The sequence below is a fragment of the Mus caroli genome, chromosome 15, assembly GCF_900094665.2.
Source record: "Mus caroli chromosome 15, CAROLI_EIJ_v1.1, whole genome shotgun sequence".
Classification (NCBI taxonomy): Eukaryota; Metazoa; Chordata; class Mammalia; order Rodentia; family Muridae; genus Mus; species Mus caroli.
Genome location: NC_034584.1, coordinates 95,629,783 through 95,646,334, shown reverse-complemented (window position 1 = coordinate 95,646,334; position 16,552 = coordinate 95,629,783). Strand labels below are relative to the sequence as shown.

Sequence of the window (16,552 nt, the reverse complement as noted above, 5' to 3'; positions counted from 1 at the left end):
GCTGAATGGGATCTTCAGAAAAATCTGCTCCTGTTTGCACAGGCTAGCAGCCCTGTGTCAGCACACCAGACGCCTCACTTTCCTTTTCATTCACAAACGCTCCTTCCCGCCAGATCCCTCCAGGAGGCCCACTGAGGTTGAACACTCAGCTGTGACATGGGGAGAGCCTCATACTGGGAATAAGGTACACTGTGTGACATCAGGAGAATTGCTTTTCCTCCCAAACTGTATTTCTGTATCATTTCAGGGGGTCAGACTGGGAGCTCTGAATGCAAGAACATAGTGTATGTGTCCTCCATTTCCCCAGAGATCATGGTTTAGAACCCACAGTCGGTGAGGAGGCTGAAGAGCTGAGTATGAGTGTGAGCATGGGTGTGAGCATGGGTGTGAGTATGGGCATGAACACAGGTATGAACATGAGTGTGAGCATGAGTGTGAGTGTGGGTGTGAACATGAGTCTGAGTATGGGTGTGAGCATGAGTGTGAGCATGGTGTGTGTGTGTGGGTATGATCATGGGTATGAGTACAGGCATGAACATAGGCATGAGCATGAGTATGAGCAAGGGTGTGAACATGGGTGTGAACATGAGTGTGAGCATGAATATGAGCATGGGTGTGAACATGGGACCCTCCAAGTTCTTCTCATTCTACTTAGCTAAATGTCTCTTATACCATGATGGAGGCGAGGGGCTGTGTTTGCCTGCTCAGAGATGAAGGCTGAGCTCTGGCAGGAAGTTCACCACATAGGTAGGAATGGATGCATTTATTCAAAGTGGGATGCAGTTAGCAAAGTGGCTACATTGGGACCTGCTGTGTATATTAAAGTAATCTGGAAGCTTATTTAAAACACACACTCTTACTTGCAGCTCCCAGAGGAGTTGGGAGGATCCTGGAAATGCACAGGATTAGCAAACTCTAGGTGCGCCCGAGGCTGTGGCATGAGAACTGTGTTCCGTGGGCTCTGTGGTGGGCTCATTTTCTGGCTCGTTGAAATTCAGTAGGCACTTAGTAAAATTAGTCAGGATTGGATGAAGGAATGTAAGACCTCTGGCACATTTTAACAATTTAGCAATCCAGAGCCTGGGTTTACACATTTATAAAACAATACAGGGCTGTTAGAAAGATAAACACAGTGACAGTGAGAACTATCTGCTCACTGCTTAGGGCCTGTGTCTTAGCCCATGCAGCAGGTGTGCTCCTCACTGTTCTTGTCAGACAGTATTGTGGGGACTGGGGAGGCTTCACAGCCGAGCTGGTTTTGCACACAGGCACATGTAGGATTAAGACAAAATGACACTAATTCCACACAAACTCTTCCAGAAGACAGAAAAATCCGTACTTTCCAACTTGTTTGAAGGAACCACACCAAGACATTGTAAAAACAAACAACCAAAAACAAACAAACAAACAAAACAACAACAAAAAACAAAACAAAAACCCCCTCAAAACCTAAACCTAAACATGCTCACATCCCTCAAAACCATAGACTCCAAAGTTCTCAAGAAGATATGAGCAAATTCGACTCAGGGATTTGTAAAAAGGGTATGACATCATGCTGTGTGAAGGGGAGGGGGAGGGGGAGGGAGGAGAGGGAGGGAGAGAGAGGGAGAGGGAAGTAGGGAGGGAGAGACAGAGAGAGGGAAGGAGGGAGGGAGAGAGAGGGAGGGAGAGTGAGGGAGATTGAGATTGATTGGTTTTCCTTAGAGTGAACATTAATGTTGAAAACTGCAATGCTTTCCCCATAAGATTGGGAACAGGCACTAACCTTATTTAGTATTTTATTGGGGTTCCTAATCCAAGAAGTATAAAGCATACAGGTTGGGGGGAGGAACCGAGACTGGTCTTACTTATACATTGATTGTGCATGTACAAAGTCCTGAAGAACCTGCCTAGTATTGACTAGCATGTCTGTGTCATGTTGCCTCACGCAAACACTGGTGATATTTGTAGCTTGGTGCTTTCCAAATACTTGACTACTTTCCGTTGAGCTAAATAGCAGGAGGTGCTGCCCGAGAGACTAACAGCTCACCAACTCAACACGGGAAACTCCAAGTATGTTCCCTCGGGCACTTATGGATCTAGTATCTGATTCAAGTCTATACGTGTGTTTTGAGCAAGGAACCAGTTGGCCATGGTTCAAATCCTGCTTTTACCAGTTAGCTTAGCCGAATCATTTTGGAAAAGCACTTAATCGTTTGAACCTTAGTTTCTAGTTCTGACAAACAAAGATGTTAGTAGTAACTGTCTCCTAGTGCTGTTCTCAGTATTTACTTATTTTACTCTATGTGGACGAGTGTTTTGCCTGTGTGTGTATATGTGCATCATGTGCATGCCTGGTGCCTGTGACGTGCACAAGAGGCTAGATCCTTGGGGGCTGGAGTTACAGATGATTGTGAGCTGGGATTGACTTGGGTCCTTGGCAAGAGCAAAGTCCTCTTAACCTTCCCAACCAGGGCTTGGGCCTTTCTTATCCTCCAGCTGTTACAAAGGTCAGGAAAGTACAGGCTATCCCACCAACCAACAGAGATAACCTCTGAGTTATCTCTTCAACCCCCACATTTAGTGTATGTGTGTGTGTGTGTGTGTGTGTGTGTGTGTGTGTGTATGTGTGTGTGTGTATGGATCAGAGGGACAATTTTTGAAGTCAGCTCTCTCAAACCATGTGGGCCCTGGGGATTGAACTTGAGTCTTCAGGCTTGGAACGAAGTGCCTTAACTCACAGAGCCTCTTATCTTACTTTAAAATACTTTTTTAATCTATTGTTTGACAATTTCATATATATATATGCATAACACATTTAATCAGATTCACCTCCTGTTTTCTTTTATCCCATTCTCTCTGGAATCCATCTTTCAAATACATCTGTCATGTATGTATGTAGTCAGCCCACTGAATTTAATTAGGTTTTCTTGCATGTACTTGGATGTGGAGTTATTTACTGGATCACACCCAGCCTATCAGTGGCTACATCCCTAAAGTAAAAGACTTCCCTCCCCCTAGCAGTCAAATAGCTAATACTTAGCCTGGAGGAATCCAGACCTTTACTTCTAGTCTTAGCACCAATGATGATGACTGCTTCTGCTTCTTCCTCCTTCCTCCTTCTTCCTTCTTCCTCCTTCTTCCTTCTTCCTCCTTCTTCCTTCTTTTTCCTTCTTCCTTTTTTCTTCCTTCTTCCTCCTTTCCCCTTCTTCCTTCTCCCTTCTTCCTTCTTTTTCCTTCTTCCTCCTTCTTCCTTCTTCTTCCTTTTTTCTTCTTCCTTCTTCCTCCTTCTCCCTTCTTCCTTCTTCTTCCCTTTTCCTTCTTCCTTCTTCCTCCTTCCTTCTTCCTCCTTCTCCTTCTCCTCCTCCTTCTCCTTCACTCTCCTTCTCTCCTCCTCCTTTCCCCCTTCTCTTCTTCCTCCTCTTTCTCCTCCTCCTCATCTTCTTTTTCTTCTTCTGCTTCCTCCTTTTCTCTTCTCCTCCTCCTCTCATACATTACATCCTGACCACAATTTCCCCTCCTTTCACTCTTACTAGGCCCCTTCCACTTCCTCTCTTCAACAGATCCACTTCTCCTTTGTTTCCCTTCAGAAAAAAAAAACCCTGCCTTCCCAGGGATAGTAACCCATACTGTGGCATAACAAATTACAATAAGACTAGGCACAAACGCTTACATCAAGGTTGGGCAAGGCAGCCCAGTGGGAGGAAAAGTGCTCCTAGAGCAGTAAGAGAGTCAGAGATGGCCCCTGCCGCCACTACTGGGAGTCCCACAAGAACCCCAAACCACACACAACTATAAGGAATATGGTAGAGGACCCAGCTCAGACCAATGCAGGCTCCTTGATCATCGTCTCAGTCTCTGCGAGACCCTATGAGTCCTTCTTAGTTGATTCTGTAGGCTGTGTTATAGTGTTCTTTAGACCTCTGGCTTTTACAATTCTTCCTCCCCTCTTCTGATGGATTTACTGGAGCTCTGTATAATGCTTAGCAATGGGTCTCTGCATCTGTTTCCACAAGTTGCTGGAGGGAGCCTCTGATGACAGCTTGGCTAGACACTAATCTCTGAGAATAGACTTTCTTCATTGACTTTTTTTTTTTTTTTGCCAGTCCTATTTGGTTCTGTCCAAGGTCTCTGGAATATACAACCTCTGGTTCCTGGACATCCAGGCAGTGTCAGGCATGGGCTCCCACTCCTAGTGTGGGCCTCAAGTTGGACTAGTCAGTGGTTGGCCACTCCCTCGAGTTCTGTACCACCATTGCCCCAGCACATCTTGCAGGCAGGGCAGGATGTAGGTTGAAGGATTTGTGACTGGGTTGGTGTCCCAGTCCCACCACTGGAAGCCTTGCCTGGTTATAGAAGGTGGATGATTCAGGCTCTATATCTCCCATTACTAGGAGTCCTTACTAGGGTCACCCTCATAGGTTCCAGGGAGTTTCCTCTGCATTAGATTCTCATATTGCTCCCCCAATGCTCCTCAACTCTAGTCATCTCTCCCAGAATTCTTTCTTTCCCTCCCTCCTTCCCTCTGTCTCTCCCCTCCCTCCCCATGAAACCTTTCTATTCCCATCCTCCTTGCCCACAGCTTACCCACAAAATCTATTTGATTTCCTCTTTCCGCAGAGATCCATGTGTTCTCCCTTGAGCCCTCCTTGTTACCTAACCTCTATGGATCTGTGGATGATAGCATGATTATCCTTTATTGAACAGCCAATATCCACTTATCAGTGAATACATACCATGCTTGTATTTCTGGGTGTTCGGTACCTCTCTCTTAGGATGATTTATTTCTCTAGTTCCATCCATTTACCTGCAAATTTCATGATGTCATTTTTTAAAAAACGGCTGAATAACAAATACTCCAATGTGTAAATGTACCAGTGACTTCTTACACTTCTCCTTCCCAGTGATATTCCTTTGAGCCAAACTTGCACGAGGCTCTCTATAAATAGGGTTTGGTGTAGATGAGGGTCACAAAGGCTGCATATTATGCTAGTTCCAATGGGGTGCTCTGTTTATGCCAGGCTCATCTTTATCATGCCATCTTCTCCGAGGAGGAGGAGGAGGAGGAGGAGGAGAAGAAGACACGAATTAGCATTATTAGCATGAATTAGCATGGCAGCATGGATTTGGACTGGGCACAGATGAGCAGGCAGTGAAGTAGAGTGGGTGACTATGTCTAGAACTCTAGGTTTTGCCAGTGTAGATGTACAGTAAGGAATTGCATCTTTGCCTGTCCCTGTAGGGGAGAGAAGGAGGGGAAGCAGTGTATGAGAGTGGTAGAGATGGTGATGGAGAATATTCCATGTAGGAGGAGCGAGCTTAACCATTTCTAGCGGGGAGATAGGTAAGGAGTTCCAGATAGTCACGGTCAGTTCATTCTTAAGTTATCACTGAGACAACCTTTCCCTGGCTCCTTTGCTACTGGTTGCTCGCAGCCACTGGCGAGGTCATGAAGACAGTGAGAAGGGTGATGTAAGACCACTGCTTACATCAGACGGCTGTAGCCATGACAACAGGACATTCTGTTATCAGAATGAAGGCCAAGAGAAGACTCCCAAGAGAGAATTATTTCCCAGGATCCCCGAGGAACAGCTTCTTGACATTCTATCTTCCTCAGAGATCTAGGCCAACAGTTCTGCAATTCTGCTGGGGCTCTGTGAAGGCAGAGAATATATCCCACACCCCTGCTTCCCATTGGGTTTCCCAAGTGGTATTTTATGGAGCTGGAAAGATGGACACTGGTGTCAACCACTGTAGGACTGAGGGTAGAAGTCCTTGTGTGCAGGTGAATGTAGATGGACACCTGGCTGGCACAGGGGATCCTGGGACCTATCTGAAGGCACACAGGAGGTTCACCACCAGAGGGTAGAGCCTGGATTTGGATTCCCGTCCTGTGTCCCTGGTGAATCAATCCTGAGAAATGTTTTCAGCAGCCTTGGGAAACCAGGCCTTGGGACTTCCTAACCACATGAAAGCAGTTTAGCCAGGGTCTGTGAGGCAGATGATCTGATGCTGGCACAGGTGGGAGATTTCTCAGAGATGGCACTATCAATTAGAAGTCTCCTTTAGAACTCCTACAATCCCAGCCCTCTGGAGAAGGACAGCTGGGACCATGACAAGCTTCCTAGCCAAGATCATTCTGGGGGATAATATGGCCTAGCTAATTACCCCATGCTAATAAGATAAGACTCAATTACATGCAGAGGACTTGCAAGCCCAGCACTTTGGGGGTTTTCATGTTGCCCTATGCCTATGATTTCGATAGAAGAAAATGATTTCTTCCTTCCAGGCAAATTAAACCCAACAATTAGAGCAATTGTTCTCTTGAGCTCTATAAAGGGGAAGACCAAGATCACAAGCAGGGAACAGTCAGTCTCTTGGCGAAGGCTTGTGTCTTGTCTCATTCTGTCTGTGGCTTCTTCAGGATGAATCGCCAATTCACCTGCAAACCTGGAGCTGCCAACAGGGGCTTCAGCGGCTGCTCAGCTGTGCTATCCGGAGGCAGCTCATCCTCTTACCGGGCAGCGGGCAAAGGGCTCAGTGGAGGCTTCAGCAGTCGGAGCCTCTACAGCCTGAGGAGTCCCAGGAGCATCTCCTTCAATGTGGCTAGCAGCAGCGGGCGCACAGGGGGATATGGGTTTGGCCGGAATCGGGCCAGTGGCTTTGCTGGCAGCATGTTTGGCAGTGGGGCTCTGGGGCCTTCAAATCCATCCCTGTGCCTGCCTGGAGGCATCCACCAGGTAACAGTCAATAAAAGCCTCCTGGCTCCTCTCAACGTAGAGCTGGACCCAGAGATCCAGAAGGTGCGCGCCCAGGAGCGGGAGCAGATCAAGGCTCTGAACAACAAATTCGCCTCCTTCATCGACAAGGTGGGACAGCTGATAGCTAAATATCTCCTTTCTTTCTCTACCTCCACTGCCCTCAGGGACCCCTGTCTGGAGATAGGATGATGCTACCCCTTTCCAGGACACAGACACATCACAGAGCAGGGCAGAGAGGTAGCAGACAATCCCGGGACACCAGAACTGAGAGGCAGATCTAAAGGCATGTAAAGAGCTTAAAAGAGCTCTTTACATTTGGAAGATGTCTAGGAGGCAGAGCACTGGCCTCTTGGTGGAGAAGTGAGGCAGAACCAGAGAAGGCAGAGGAGTCCAGCAGTAGCCTTTGGAGGTGCAAAATGCCAGGGCCCTGTGCAGTCTGTATTTCCACGAGCCCTCTAGGAATAGTGATGATGTATACTGGAGTCTGAGCACCTAAGAGTCAGTGGTAGGTGAGCACTGAGCAATGGAAACTCCTGTCATGAAAACCACAGACAGCTTAAGTTCCCAGTACAGTTGAGTACAGGGCTTCCAGGCAGGCTGAGAGGCCATGGATGCGGAGGGAGGGAGAAGGTCAAATACAGATTAGACCACCAGATCCCTAGGAGTGGGAAGCCGGCAGGCTAATTTACATCCAAGAACTTGCTACAGAGTAGCTTTCTACAGTGGGTTAAACCCAGCAGTTTTTGGGCCAGGAGACAAACAGCCAACATTGTAACAGGTTGGTGAGAAACTCACATTCTCACCTTGGGCCCCTCCTGACCTCCAGGGCTGCCTTCTGGTTACCAGACTAAGGACTCCCCGAGGTGTGGGTTTTTTTGGGGGGTGGTGGTGGCATTTTTTCCTTCTTAGAGTTCACCTATGAAGCTCACAGGGCAGATCAAAACCCACCCTTTTTCTCTGGAAAGAAAGTGTCCCATCCCCTGACCCCGTTGGTTGTGTAGTGGTTCCAGGTGGCTATGGGTTTGGGTTCCAGGTGCGCTTCTTGGAGCAGCAGAACCAGGTGCTGCAGACCAAGTGGGAGCTGCTGCAGCAGCTGGACCTGAGCAACTGCAGGAGGAACCTGGAGCCTGTTTATGAGGCCCACATCAGCAGCCTGCAAAAGCAGCTGGATTCACTATCTGGGGACAGGGTGAGGCTGGACTCGGAGCTGAGGGGCATGCGGGATGCAGTGGAGGACTGCAAAAAGAGGTGAGTCGGACACTGTGGGCTACCTGATTCCTGGGGTGAGGCTTCCTTAAATAGGTCCTGGGACTTTTGCCTGTGGTCTCAGGAGGATGGAACCTGAGTAAAATAAACCACTTGAGCTTACCTGGCAAGAGGAGAGCCTTCATGGGCATAACCAAGCAGGCTGAATTTGGATACTGAGCCTTAAATAGGTCCTGGGACTTTTGCCTGTGGTCTCAGGAGGATGGAACTTGAGTAAAATAAACCACTTGAGCTTACCTGGCAAGAGGAGAGCATTCATGGGCATAACCAAGCAGGCTGAATTTGGTAGTTTTTTTTTTTCCTTCATGTGTTGCTTCCTAAGCCCTCCTAGAGAGCCTCTGTGTGTGTTCAACACATAACTCCAGCTCCTTTGCTCATCCAGGGTGCCCTAAGTTCCAAGGAAACCCCACAGAGCAGGAGATGGGCTTCCCATTGGGGCGCTCTCAATTTCACTGAGTCCCACACACCTCAGCCACATTCTTTTCTGACATGGGTAGGGGTAGTTGTAGCTTCCTGGACCTCCTTCCCAGGTTGGAACAGCATTGTTGGTGCTAGGTGTCTGCTGGCAGAGTCCTGCTCTTGTGATTTGGATTCTGAGGAGGAGAAAAACCGGACTCACTTTCCTTGCATCAGAAGAATCCTAGACCCAAACCCTCCAGCCACCAGGCCCAGGTCCCCACCGATGGCTCAGCCAAACAGCGCTACTGAGTTGGGGCAGCCAAAAACACCTGCTTAAGGACCCACAATTCAGACATCTTGTATTTCTCAGTGAGAACACACAGATACAGACACTGGCACCCCAAGCCCCTATTCACTGATGCTTTCCCTGCAGGTATGAAGAAGAAATAAACAAGCGTACAACTGCTGAGAATGAATTTGTAGTGCTTAAGAAGGTAAGCAGGGTATCTGGCTTTGGTCTCCCACGGTGGGTAAGAGCAGAGGAAGGAAGGAGGCCTGCATTCCCCAGAGAGGGCCTGAGGCCCATAGACAGAAGCTGACCATGTCCATAGTGGACACTGGTGATTGTCAGGCACAGATCACATAGCCAGCTTTTTAACAGTTGTGTAAATGGACAAGGGTCCAGCTGTGGATATTCAGTCCCAGCTTATGCCAGCAACACACAGGACTCTGGGAAGGGCCAAGCCCTGCTTCTAACTCTTCTCAACTCTGAAAAACTATTATGGCTGCCTCAGTGACTGTGGGGAGGAACAGACTCTGTGCCCTGCTTTGGAGAAAGGGGATGAAATTCTCACAGCAAGTCTGGGCCGAAGTCAGGTTCCCACCTCTCAGGCATTGAGTCTATTCCTGGGACAGTTAGCCACAGGGTGGGGTTCATAAGAGAGGCTGGCCATCAGGAGGTGTCTGGATTCCCCTTAGGATGTGGATGCCGCATACATGAGCAAGGTGGAGCTTCAGGCCAAGGTGGATGCCCTGGATGGAGAGATCAAATTCCTCAAGTGTCTGTATGAGGGGGTAAGGCTTGCCCTCATCTCAAGCTTTGTATTCAGGAAGGATGTGTGATGATAAACTTCCTATTTATTAGTTTAGGAGCCCAGGAGCCCTTCACACGTATGTGCTGAGGGCTTTGTCATTCAAAGGTTGTATGAAAGCTAGGTATTTTCCTTCACTTCTTCACTCTTGGGACAGACATGGATTCTCTTCTCAGTTTGCTTTCCTTCTTCTGGGCAGTTTTCAGCATGGTGTTGGAACCTTGTGCTCTGTCCTTACCTAGCTTTAGAGAATGCTGTTTGTGCCTGTTTGGGGTGGTCTGGGGTTATCCCACTGGAAAAGGCCCATCATTTTGTCCCCTTCCCCTGGTTGCAGTAGGCATTCCACACCTTCTTGTCCCCTGCAGGAGATTACTCAGATGCAGTCCCACATAAGTGACACCTCTGTGGTCCTGTCCATGGACAACAACCGCAATCTGGACCTGGACAGCATCATCGCTGAGGTCCGAGCTCAGTACGAGGACATCGCCCTGAAGAGCAAGGCAGAGGCTGAGATGGTGTACCAGACCAAGGTGGGGTTGGCGGTGCACCTCTCCAGAGGGGAGGGGAATCTGGGTTGGTCTCCTTTTCTCTGTTCTATGACTCATGTCAGCCTCCATCTTGCTGGGAGCATGGCACTGACCTCGGCATTGTGGGAACAAAAAGGGGGGGGGGGACACAACTCTGTCCTTGGATTCCCCTTAGACCTCCTAGGGATTCACCTTGCAAACTACAAGATGCAAATCAAGCATCGTAACACAGGACTAGGAGGGATTGAGCAGGATGCCCTTTCTGGAGACAGAGTGCTTTTCAGCACGTGTGGGGGAGGGTTGGCATGAGCAACCAGGGGTTTAGCTCTGTCATCACGGTAAATCACGGGTCTCCTTAGTGTGATCTGGGAGCAGCCGACTCCCACCTTTCCTTTTAAGTCCATCTCCCAGGATGACGAGGGCGTTGCTATCCTTCACATCTCAGCTCCCCAGATGGGTGTGGGTGGGAGGTGACTCTTAGATAATCTGGCTTCTCTGATCGTGATGGTAACTGTCTAATTGTCCCCTGCTGTTCACTGGGCTTTTTCTCTGGGGAAATCACCCCTTGGAGACCTTATCTCTGCTTCCCATCTCCTTCCCAGTCTAGGATGGAGAGGTTTAGCCTGTTGGGGAAGGGTTAGTAGCCTTCAGGGCCTAAGGGGCAACACAGGCCTGGGTTTTTGATAACAGCTTAGTCTATGACCTGGTCCTATTTCCTTCTCCATTTATCTTCATAATCCAGGGTTAAAAATGGCCAGGTGACTTAACCCCTGTGGGTTGTCAGAATCCAGCACTTGAACCCAGGCTTTTACCTGCATAGACCCTTCTAGAAGAATCAGACAAGTCTCACAGATGCGATTATGGACCATTTGCTGCATAGTTATTGGCACCTCCACTTCACCATGGGCTTAGGGGGAGGGATGCAATGGCTGGGTGCTGGTCCCAGTGTCTGGGTATTGGCCACAGTGATTGGGTGCTGACACCAGTATCTGGGTGCTGGCCACAGTGTCTAAGTGTTGTCCACAGTGTCTGGGTACTGGACACAGTGTCTGGGTTCTGGCCACAGTTATTAGGTGCTGGCCACAGTGGTTGGGTGCTGGTCCCAGTGTCTGAGTGCTAGCCACAGTGTCTGGGTGCTGGCCACAGTGTGTGAGGCTAGTTTTCATTATCACAGTTTAAAGATGAATAAGTGAGCCCTCCAGGAGCAGGAAACTCACCAAGAGAATTGGTACATAAGGGATAATGGTGCTGCCCAAGTCTGGGGCACTGACTAGCGTGCTGAAGCAGATCAGGGCTTAGCATCCAGGGACACGGGTAAGGCAATAATACATCACCCTGAGGCACCAAAGACCACACCTCTTCTGCTTTCCCTTTAAGTCAAATTCTGAAGTGGAGCTGGAGTATGCTCTGTTCAAATGGGCAAGACAAACAGCAGGAGGTATCTGAGATTCATGGCTGAAATCTAGTGCTAAGCCCACCTTCCTTGCCAAGTCCAACGAGACAACACCAATAGCCTGTGCTCAGCCCAGCTAGCTAGGAAAAGGGAAACGGAGAAAAACACAGCTGGTGGTTCCTCATGCAGTCAGTCACTGGATTTTTTCTCTTGAGCACAGCAAGGCACTATGCTACATACTGACACTTCAGAAATAAAAGAAAACATCCATCCACTGAAGATGTCATTGAGGGCTATAGTATGTCTGACTTCTGGAGCGCATGGTCACAAGAACAGAATTGTACCTAATCAGAGGGTTAGGGAGGGCCTCTCTTTCCTGACCCGGCTGAGCTGCAGCTACTTCAGGATGAGAGAGGGTGTGAGGGAAGAGTTCTGGGGGAGAGATAAGTTCATACTCCCTTGGAGACATGGGGCCATGCGAGAATCATTTGGGGTGGTATATGAAAGGAGTATATGTCAAGGCTTGGAACCAGATGAATGAGAGACAATGAGTAACCTGTGCCATGCTAGGAGTTTGAATTTCATCTTGACCTCAAAGAGCTACAGGAAGAGAGGTTCATAGTTGGGGATTCATCTTCTAAAGATGCAGTGTGGAGAGGTGGGACTTCCAAAGAGTTCAATGGCCAACTCCAGCCTTCAGAAAGATCAGCCAGGCTTAAGGCACAAAAAAAAAAAAAAAAAAATCAGGGACCAATGGTTAGAGAGGAAGAGGCTATAGCCCTTCCTTCCTCTGCTGCATGGCACCAGGAAAAGGCACCATTTTTGTGCTAGATTACGCTGACACAACCCTTGAGTCATATATGTGCTTGTTACTTACCATCTGCCAGTTCCAAGAGCTGCAGCTGGCAGCTGGCCGGCACGGAGATGACCTCAAGCACACCAGGAACGAGATCTCTGAGTTGACCCGGCTCATCCAGAGACTGCGATCAGAAATCGAGAGTGTGAAGAAGCAAGTGAGTGACTGGGGTTCTTTCACTCCCCCCAAGGAAGGCTGGGGGGCTTAGAGCCTTCATGCCCTGTTTCCTCTTCATCCTCTGTTCTGGAAACCCCTTCCTCAGAGAACCCTCATCTTTTCCCCTACTTTGTTCCCCATCTGAAGTCTAGAACCTTGTAGAGTTCCCCACAAGTTCTAAGACTGAGAATAACAAGATTCTCTGGGGCCAAGTAAAAGTCCCCATTGCCCGATACATTCCAGGAAGGATAGCAGTCTAGTAAAGCCCATCTGAGATTAGTACATGGGAATAAAGTGGGACCTGGGTACCTCCGAACTCAGGGGGTTGCTACCCCTTGTCCCCAGTGTTCCAATCTAGAGACAGCCATTGCTGATGCTGAGCAGCGAGGTGACTGTGCCCTCAAGGATGCCCGGGCAAAGCTGGATGAGCTGGAGAGAGCCCTGCACCAGGCTAAGGAGGAGCTGGCCCGGATGCTGCGTGAGCACCAGGAGCTGATGAGTATGAAGCTGGCCCTGGACATTGAGATCGCCACCTACCGCAAGCTGCTGGAGGGGGAGGAGTGCAGGTAACTTCAGGGGTGCTCAGACACAGTCTTCCCCATTCAGGTCCCTGAGATGAGGGTGCAGACACTGGAAGAGCTATAGATGCACTCCAGTTGAACCACAAACAGATTCCAGAGCGATTTCCAGCCACGCAGTATGGCAGCAATGCTCTTTAAAGTCTCCTTCAGCTTTTCAGAGTCTCGGCTCAGTATTGCCAGCTTCAGAAACTCGATGGCCCATACAAATAACTCATGTTCATACAGAGGCAGAGGATCCTAAGTTCAGCCTCTCAGTAACACCTAGCTCTCTCTCCCTTTGGCTAACTTGCTTTGTTTTCACTGCATTTATTTTTAGCGTCACTTCTTTTCTTATTTGGTTGTGGAATTCTGGTTTTGTTCATGGTGACATATAACCTTCTTTTAAGAGAAATGCGTTTTTTTTTCCCTATAGAAAGCAGTCAGTTTAAAATACTCAATTGTTAATAATGTAGTCTGCACAAAATCCAGTGTAGTTGGAGGGACAGGACATAGATCATTGGCATTTGGAAATCCTGGGGCTGGCTTAAAGTCACACAGATGCTTCGTCCATGGGCACTTTAGTTGTCTGTATCCCCACACCTCCACTTGCTCAGGCCTCAGCTACTCTGCAGTCAAGCAATGGGTTCAAGAGAAACTCCAAAGGCAGAGAGGGGCCCTGGAAGTAGTGTTAGTGTGAGAACCCAAGTGTACAGCCCTCACCTCTCTGTGGTAGGGAAGGCAGACTGGGGAGGGCAAGAGGGTCTTGGAGGCTCAAGCCATGAGACAGAGGTTGTTAACTCTGACTGTTGGTGGCTCGTGGGCTTGGCGGAGGTGGAACTGGACTGGCTGGTGATTCTGGCTACTGTATGGTGAATAATGGAAAGGATTGCTCAGGATCTTAAGTGTGATGGGGGAATCCTTGTGTTTTTTTCTGTGCAGGATGTCTGGAGAACACACCAGTGCTGTGAGCATTTGTGAGTATTTCATGTCTGAGGGAATCCTTCCAAGCAGTCAACAAGTACTAAGTGAATGAATGAGTGGGTGTCTGCTGTCAGGGTCCTGAGGAGCAGCTTGTGCTCTGCCTTCTGCTGCCTCACCTATTCAGCTACTTCTTCACCAGTGGAGTTAGTTTCCCTCAACTCTGACTTCACACGCTCATCATTTCCCCCATGCTGGAATGAAACACTTGGTAGCTACATGCCCTCTCCTGCTGCCCACACTGCCCTGCAGGATGGGAAACAGAGTCACCCATCCCCCCTGCCAGGAGAGACTTATGCAGCTTTGTGGCACCAATCAGTGTTAACGCTGGCCCTACAAGGTTCAGCCACTCTTTTCCTAAGATGGGGGCCCAGCACAAGCATCCTAAATCAAGCCACAGGAAACACAATAGAAACAATGTAAGGTTGCTTTCTCCGGCCAAATGCAAGAATGTAGCTTAGGCTTGGACGTTACTTGTCCTTTGGGGAAAAAACCTTGCTTTTGTTGTTCATCCAAGAAAGAGCAGATGCCGACTGGGGAGTCTGTGACATCTGGGCTCTTTTTCCTCAAAGCTTGATCTGCTTGGGATTGAGTACATGTCAATAAACTTAAATTTGGTGTCCGCATAAGGAGTTTAGTTAGCAGGGATATGTTTGAGTCATTGGATGCTGGAAGGGACTTGGGGCCACGTCTACCTTGAAGCACTCACTGATGCCCAGTCTCTTATTCTTCCTTCCACAGCTGTCATCAGCAGTTCCGCACCTGGAACAGTCGGTGCGGGGACCAGTTTCGGATTCAGTAGCACTGGCACCTATGGCTACCGGCAGAGCTCTGTCGCTGGGGGCTATGGCATACTGTCAGGGGGCTGTGTCACTGGTAGTGGGAACTGCAGCCCCCGTGGAGATACCAAGAGCAGACTGGGTAGTGCAAGTGAATTTAAGGAGGTTTCAGGAAAGACCTTGGCTTTGGGCTCACCCTCAAAGAAAACCATGAGATAAATTGACAGCCAATCCCCCATTTCTGCCGAGCTTTGGTTTTCTCTGGACTCTCTTCCAGGAAATCCTCCTGTTTTATTTACCATTGCTCACATTTTACCTTCCTTTGTTGTCAATGTGGCCTTCTCACCAACCCCTCTGCCTTTATTAACCACACCAGGATTCTAGGGTTGACATTATCTCATGCATCTTTCTGCCCCCCTGTGAAGGGACTACTTCTCAGCCTTCCACACATTCATGAGGACTTGCCTGCCTGCCCCCTTGCAGCCTCTAGGCTGTCCTCCTGCTGCTCATGATAGTCTGGGTGCAAGAGACTTGAAGTGTGTTGATGGACATTCCTGCAAGAACCAACCCAGCATGGATCAAGTACCTGGCACCATTGTATCTGGCATAAATCTTTTGTTATAGGACTGGGGGTCCCCATCCAGTCTGGACCTTGCTTAGGTCCCAGCTCTCTGCTCCTGTACCCCACTAATAAAATAAATAAATAAATATGTATAAAATAAGGTCAGATTGCCTCTTTCCTGATGAAATCTTCATTTCAGACAATGCCCCTTCTGTAGGTAGAGTGGTCGCTGAAAGGGAACCTCTGGCATCTGAGGTTCCCCCGTTCCACAGAATCCTAAGAATTGTTAGATCTGCATGAATGAGACCCTGTACAGGATCCCTACCAACCTGCATGGACCCCAGCACCACCTGTCCCGATACCCAGCATTCACTTGTCCATACCTGACAGGTGTGCCGTCTGAGTCAGACTTTCCTCAGGCAACAGTTAGGATATGAACAATGTTTAAGAGCATGCAGGATACCAGGAGAAGTGGTTAAGTGTCTGGCAGCAAAATTTAAAGCCGTCAAGAAGTAGAAGAAAGACAGTTCCTAAAAACTTAGGACTTGATATGTTTTCTGTTTAAAAATGCCAAAGGTAGATTCCTCTTTAAAGACCGAAGTTCTTGTGATCCTTAATAAAGTTTGTATGGTGTCAAACACTGGCATACATGCATGCATGCAAGAACTTATGTGTGTAAACGCATATGGATATATATGTGTGTGTGCACTTAAGTGAATGGCTAGCTCCAATTATACACATCACTTTTCTTTTTTACAGAACACTGTGCTCAGTGACGTTTCCTATGTCCCTGGGCTACAGGGATATTGTCAGATACAACAGATTCAAATGCATGTAAGAGACTGGTGCACAGTCAGCTGGGGACTTGTGTGTGGTACCTGAACAGGGTCCCTGCAAGTCCAGGGAGAAAACAGGCTTCAAGAACAGAGCTAGGACTTTTGAACTCTTGATTCTGCAACTTACTCGTGGTCCTGAGCAAAATTCCCAGCCGCTGTGAGCTTCATGTCTTTATCTATAAACTAGGCAGAACAGCACTTCCAGTGTGAGCTGTGGTGAGGCAGGAAGAGCGGATCCACACTATGGCACTTCCGGTGTTAGCTGGAGTGAGATAGGAAGAGGAGATCATGAGCAAACCCTAGCACTGTGAGCTGAGGCATTTTAACTTGACACAGTGGAAACAGAAGCTTCCCGTCTCTTTGATTCAAAAGCTCGACTTAATTTGCTTACTGAGAGGTGCATAGGAAC

At 48.4% G+C, this 16,552-nt stretch overlaps 1 protein-coding gene across 1 annotated transcript; it reads left to right on the top strand.

Moving 5' to 3' along the window:
- Positions 1-5,710: 5,710 nt before the first annotated feature.
- On the top strand, positions 5,711-15,467 carry LOC110311043 (keratin, type II cytoskeletal 73). The gene is made up of 10 exons (XM_021184277.1): positions 5,711-5,764; positions 6,404-6,848; positions 7,774-7,988; positions 8,839-8,899; positions 9,384-9,479; positions 9,862-10,026; positions 12,304-12,429; positions 12,774-12,994; positions 13,928-13,962; positions 14,708-15,467. Exons 2-10 carry the CDS (start codon positions 6,405-6,407, stop codon positions 14,962-14,964), a joined length of 1,620 nt encoding a protein of 539 aa, XP_021039936.1. The 5' UTR covers positions 5,711-5,764; position 6,404; the 3' UTR covers positions 14,965-15,467.
- The last annotated feature ends 1,085 nt before the right edge of the window (positions 15,468-16,552 follow it).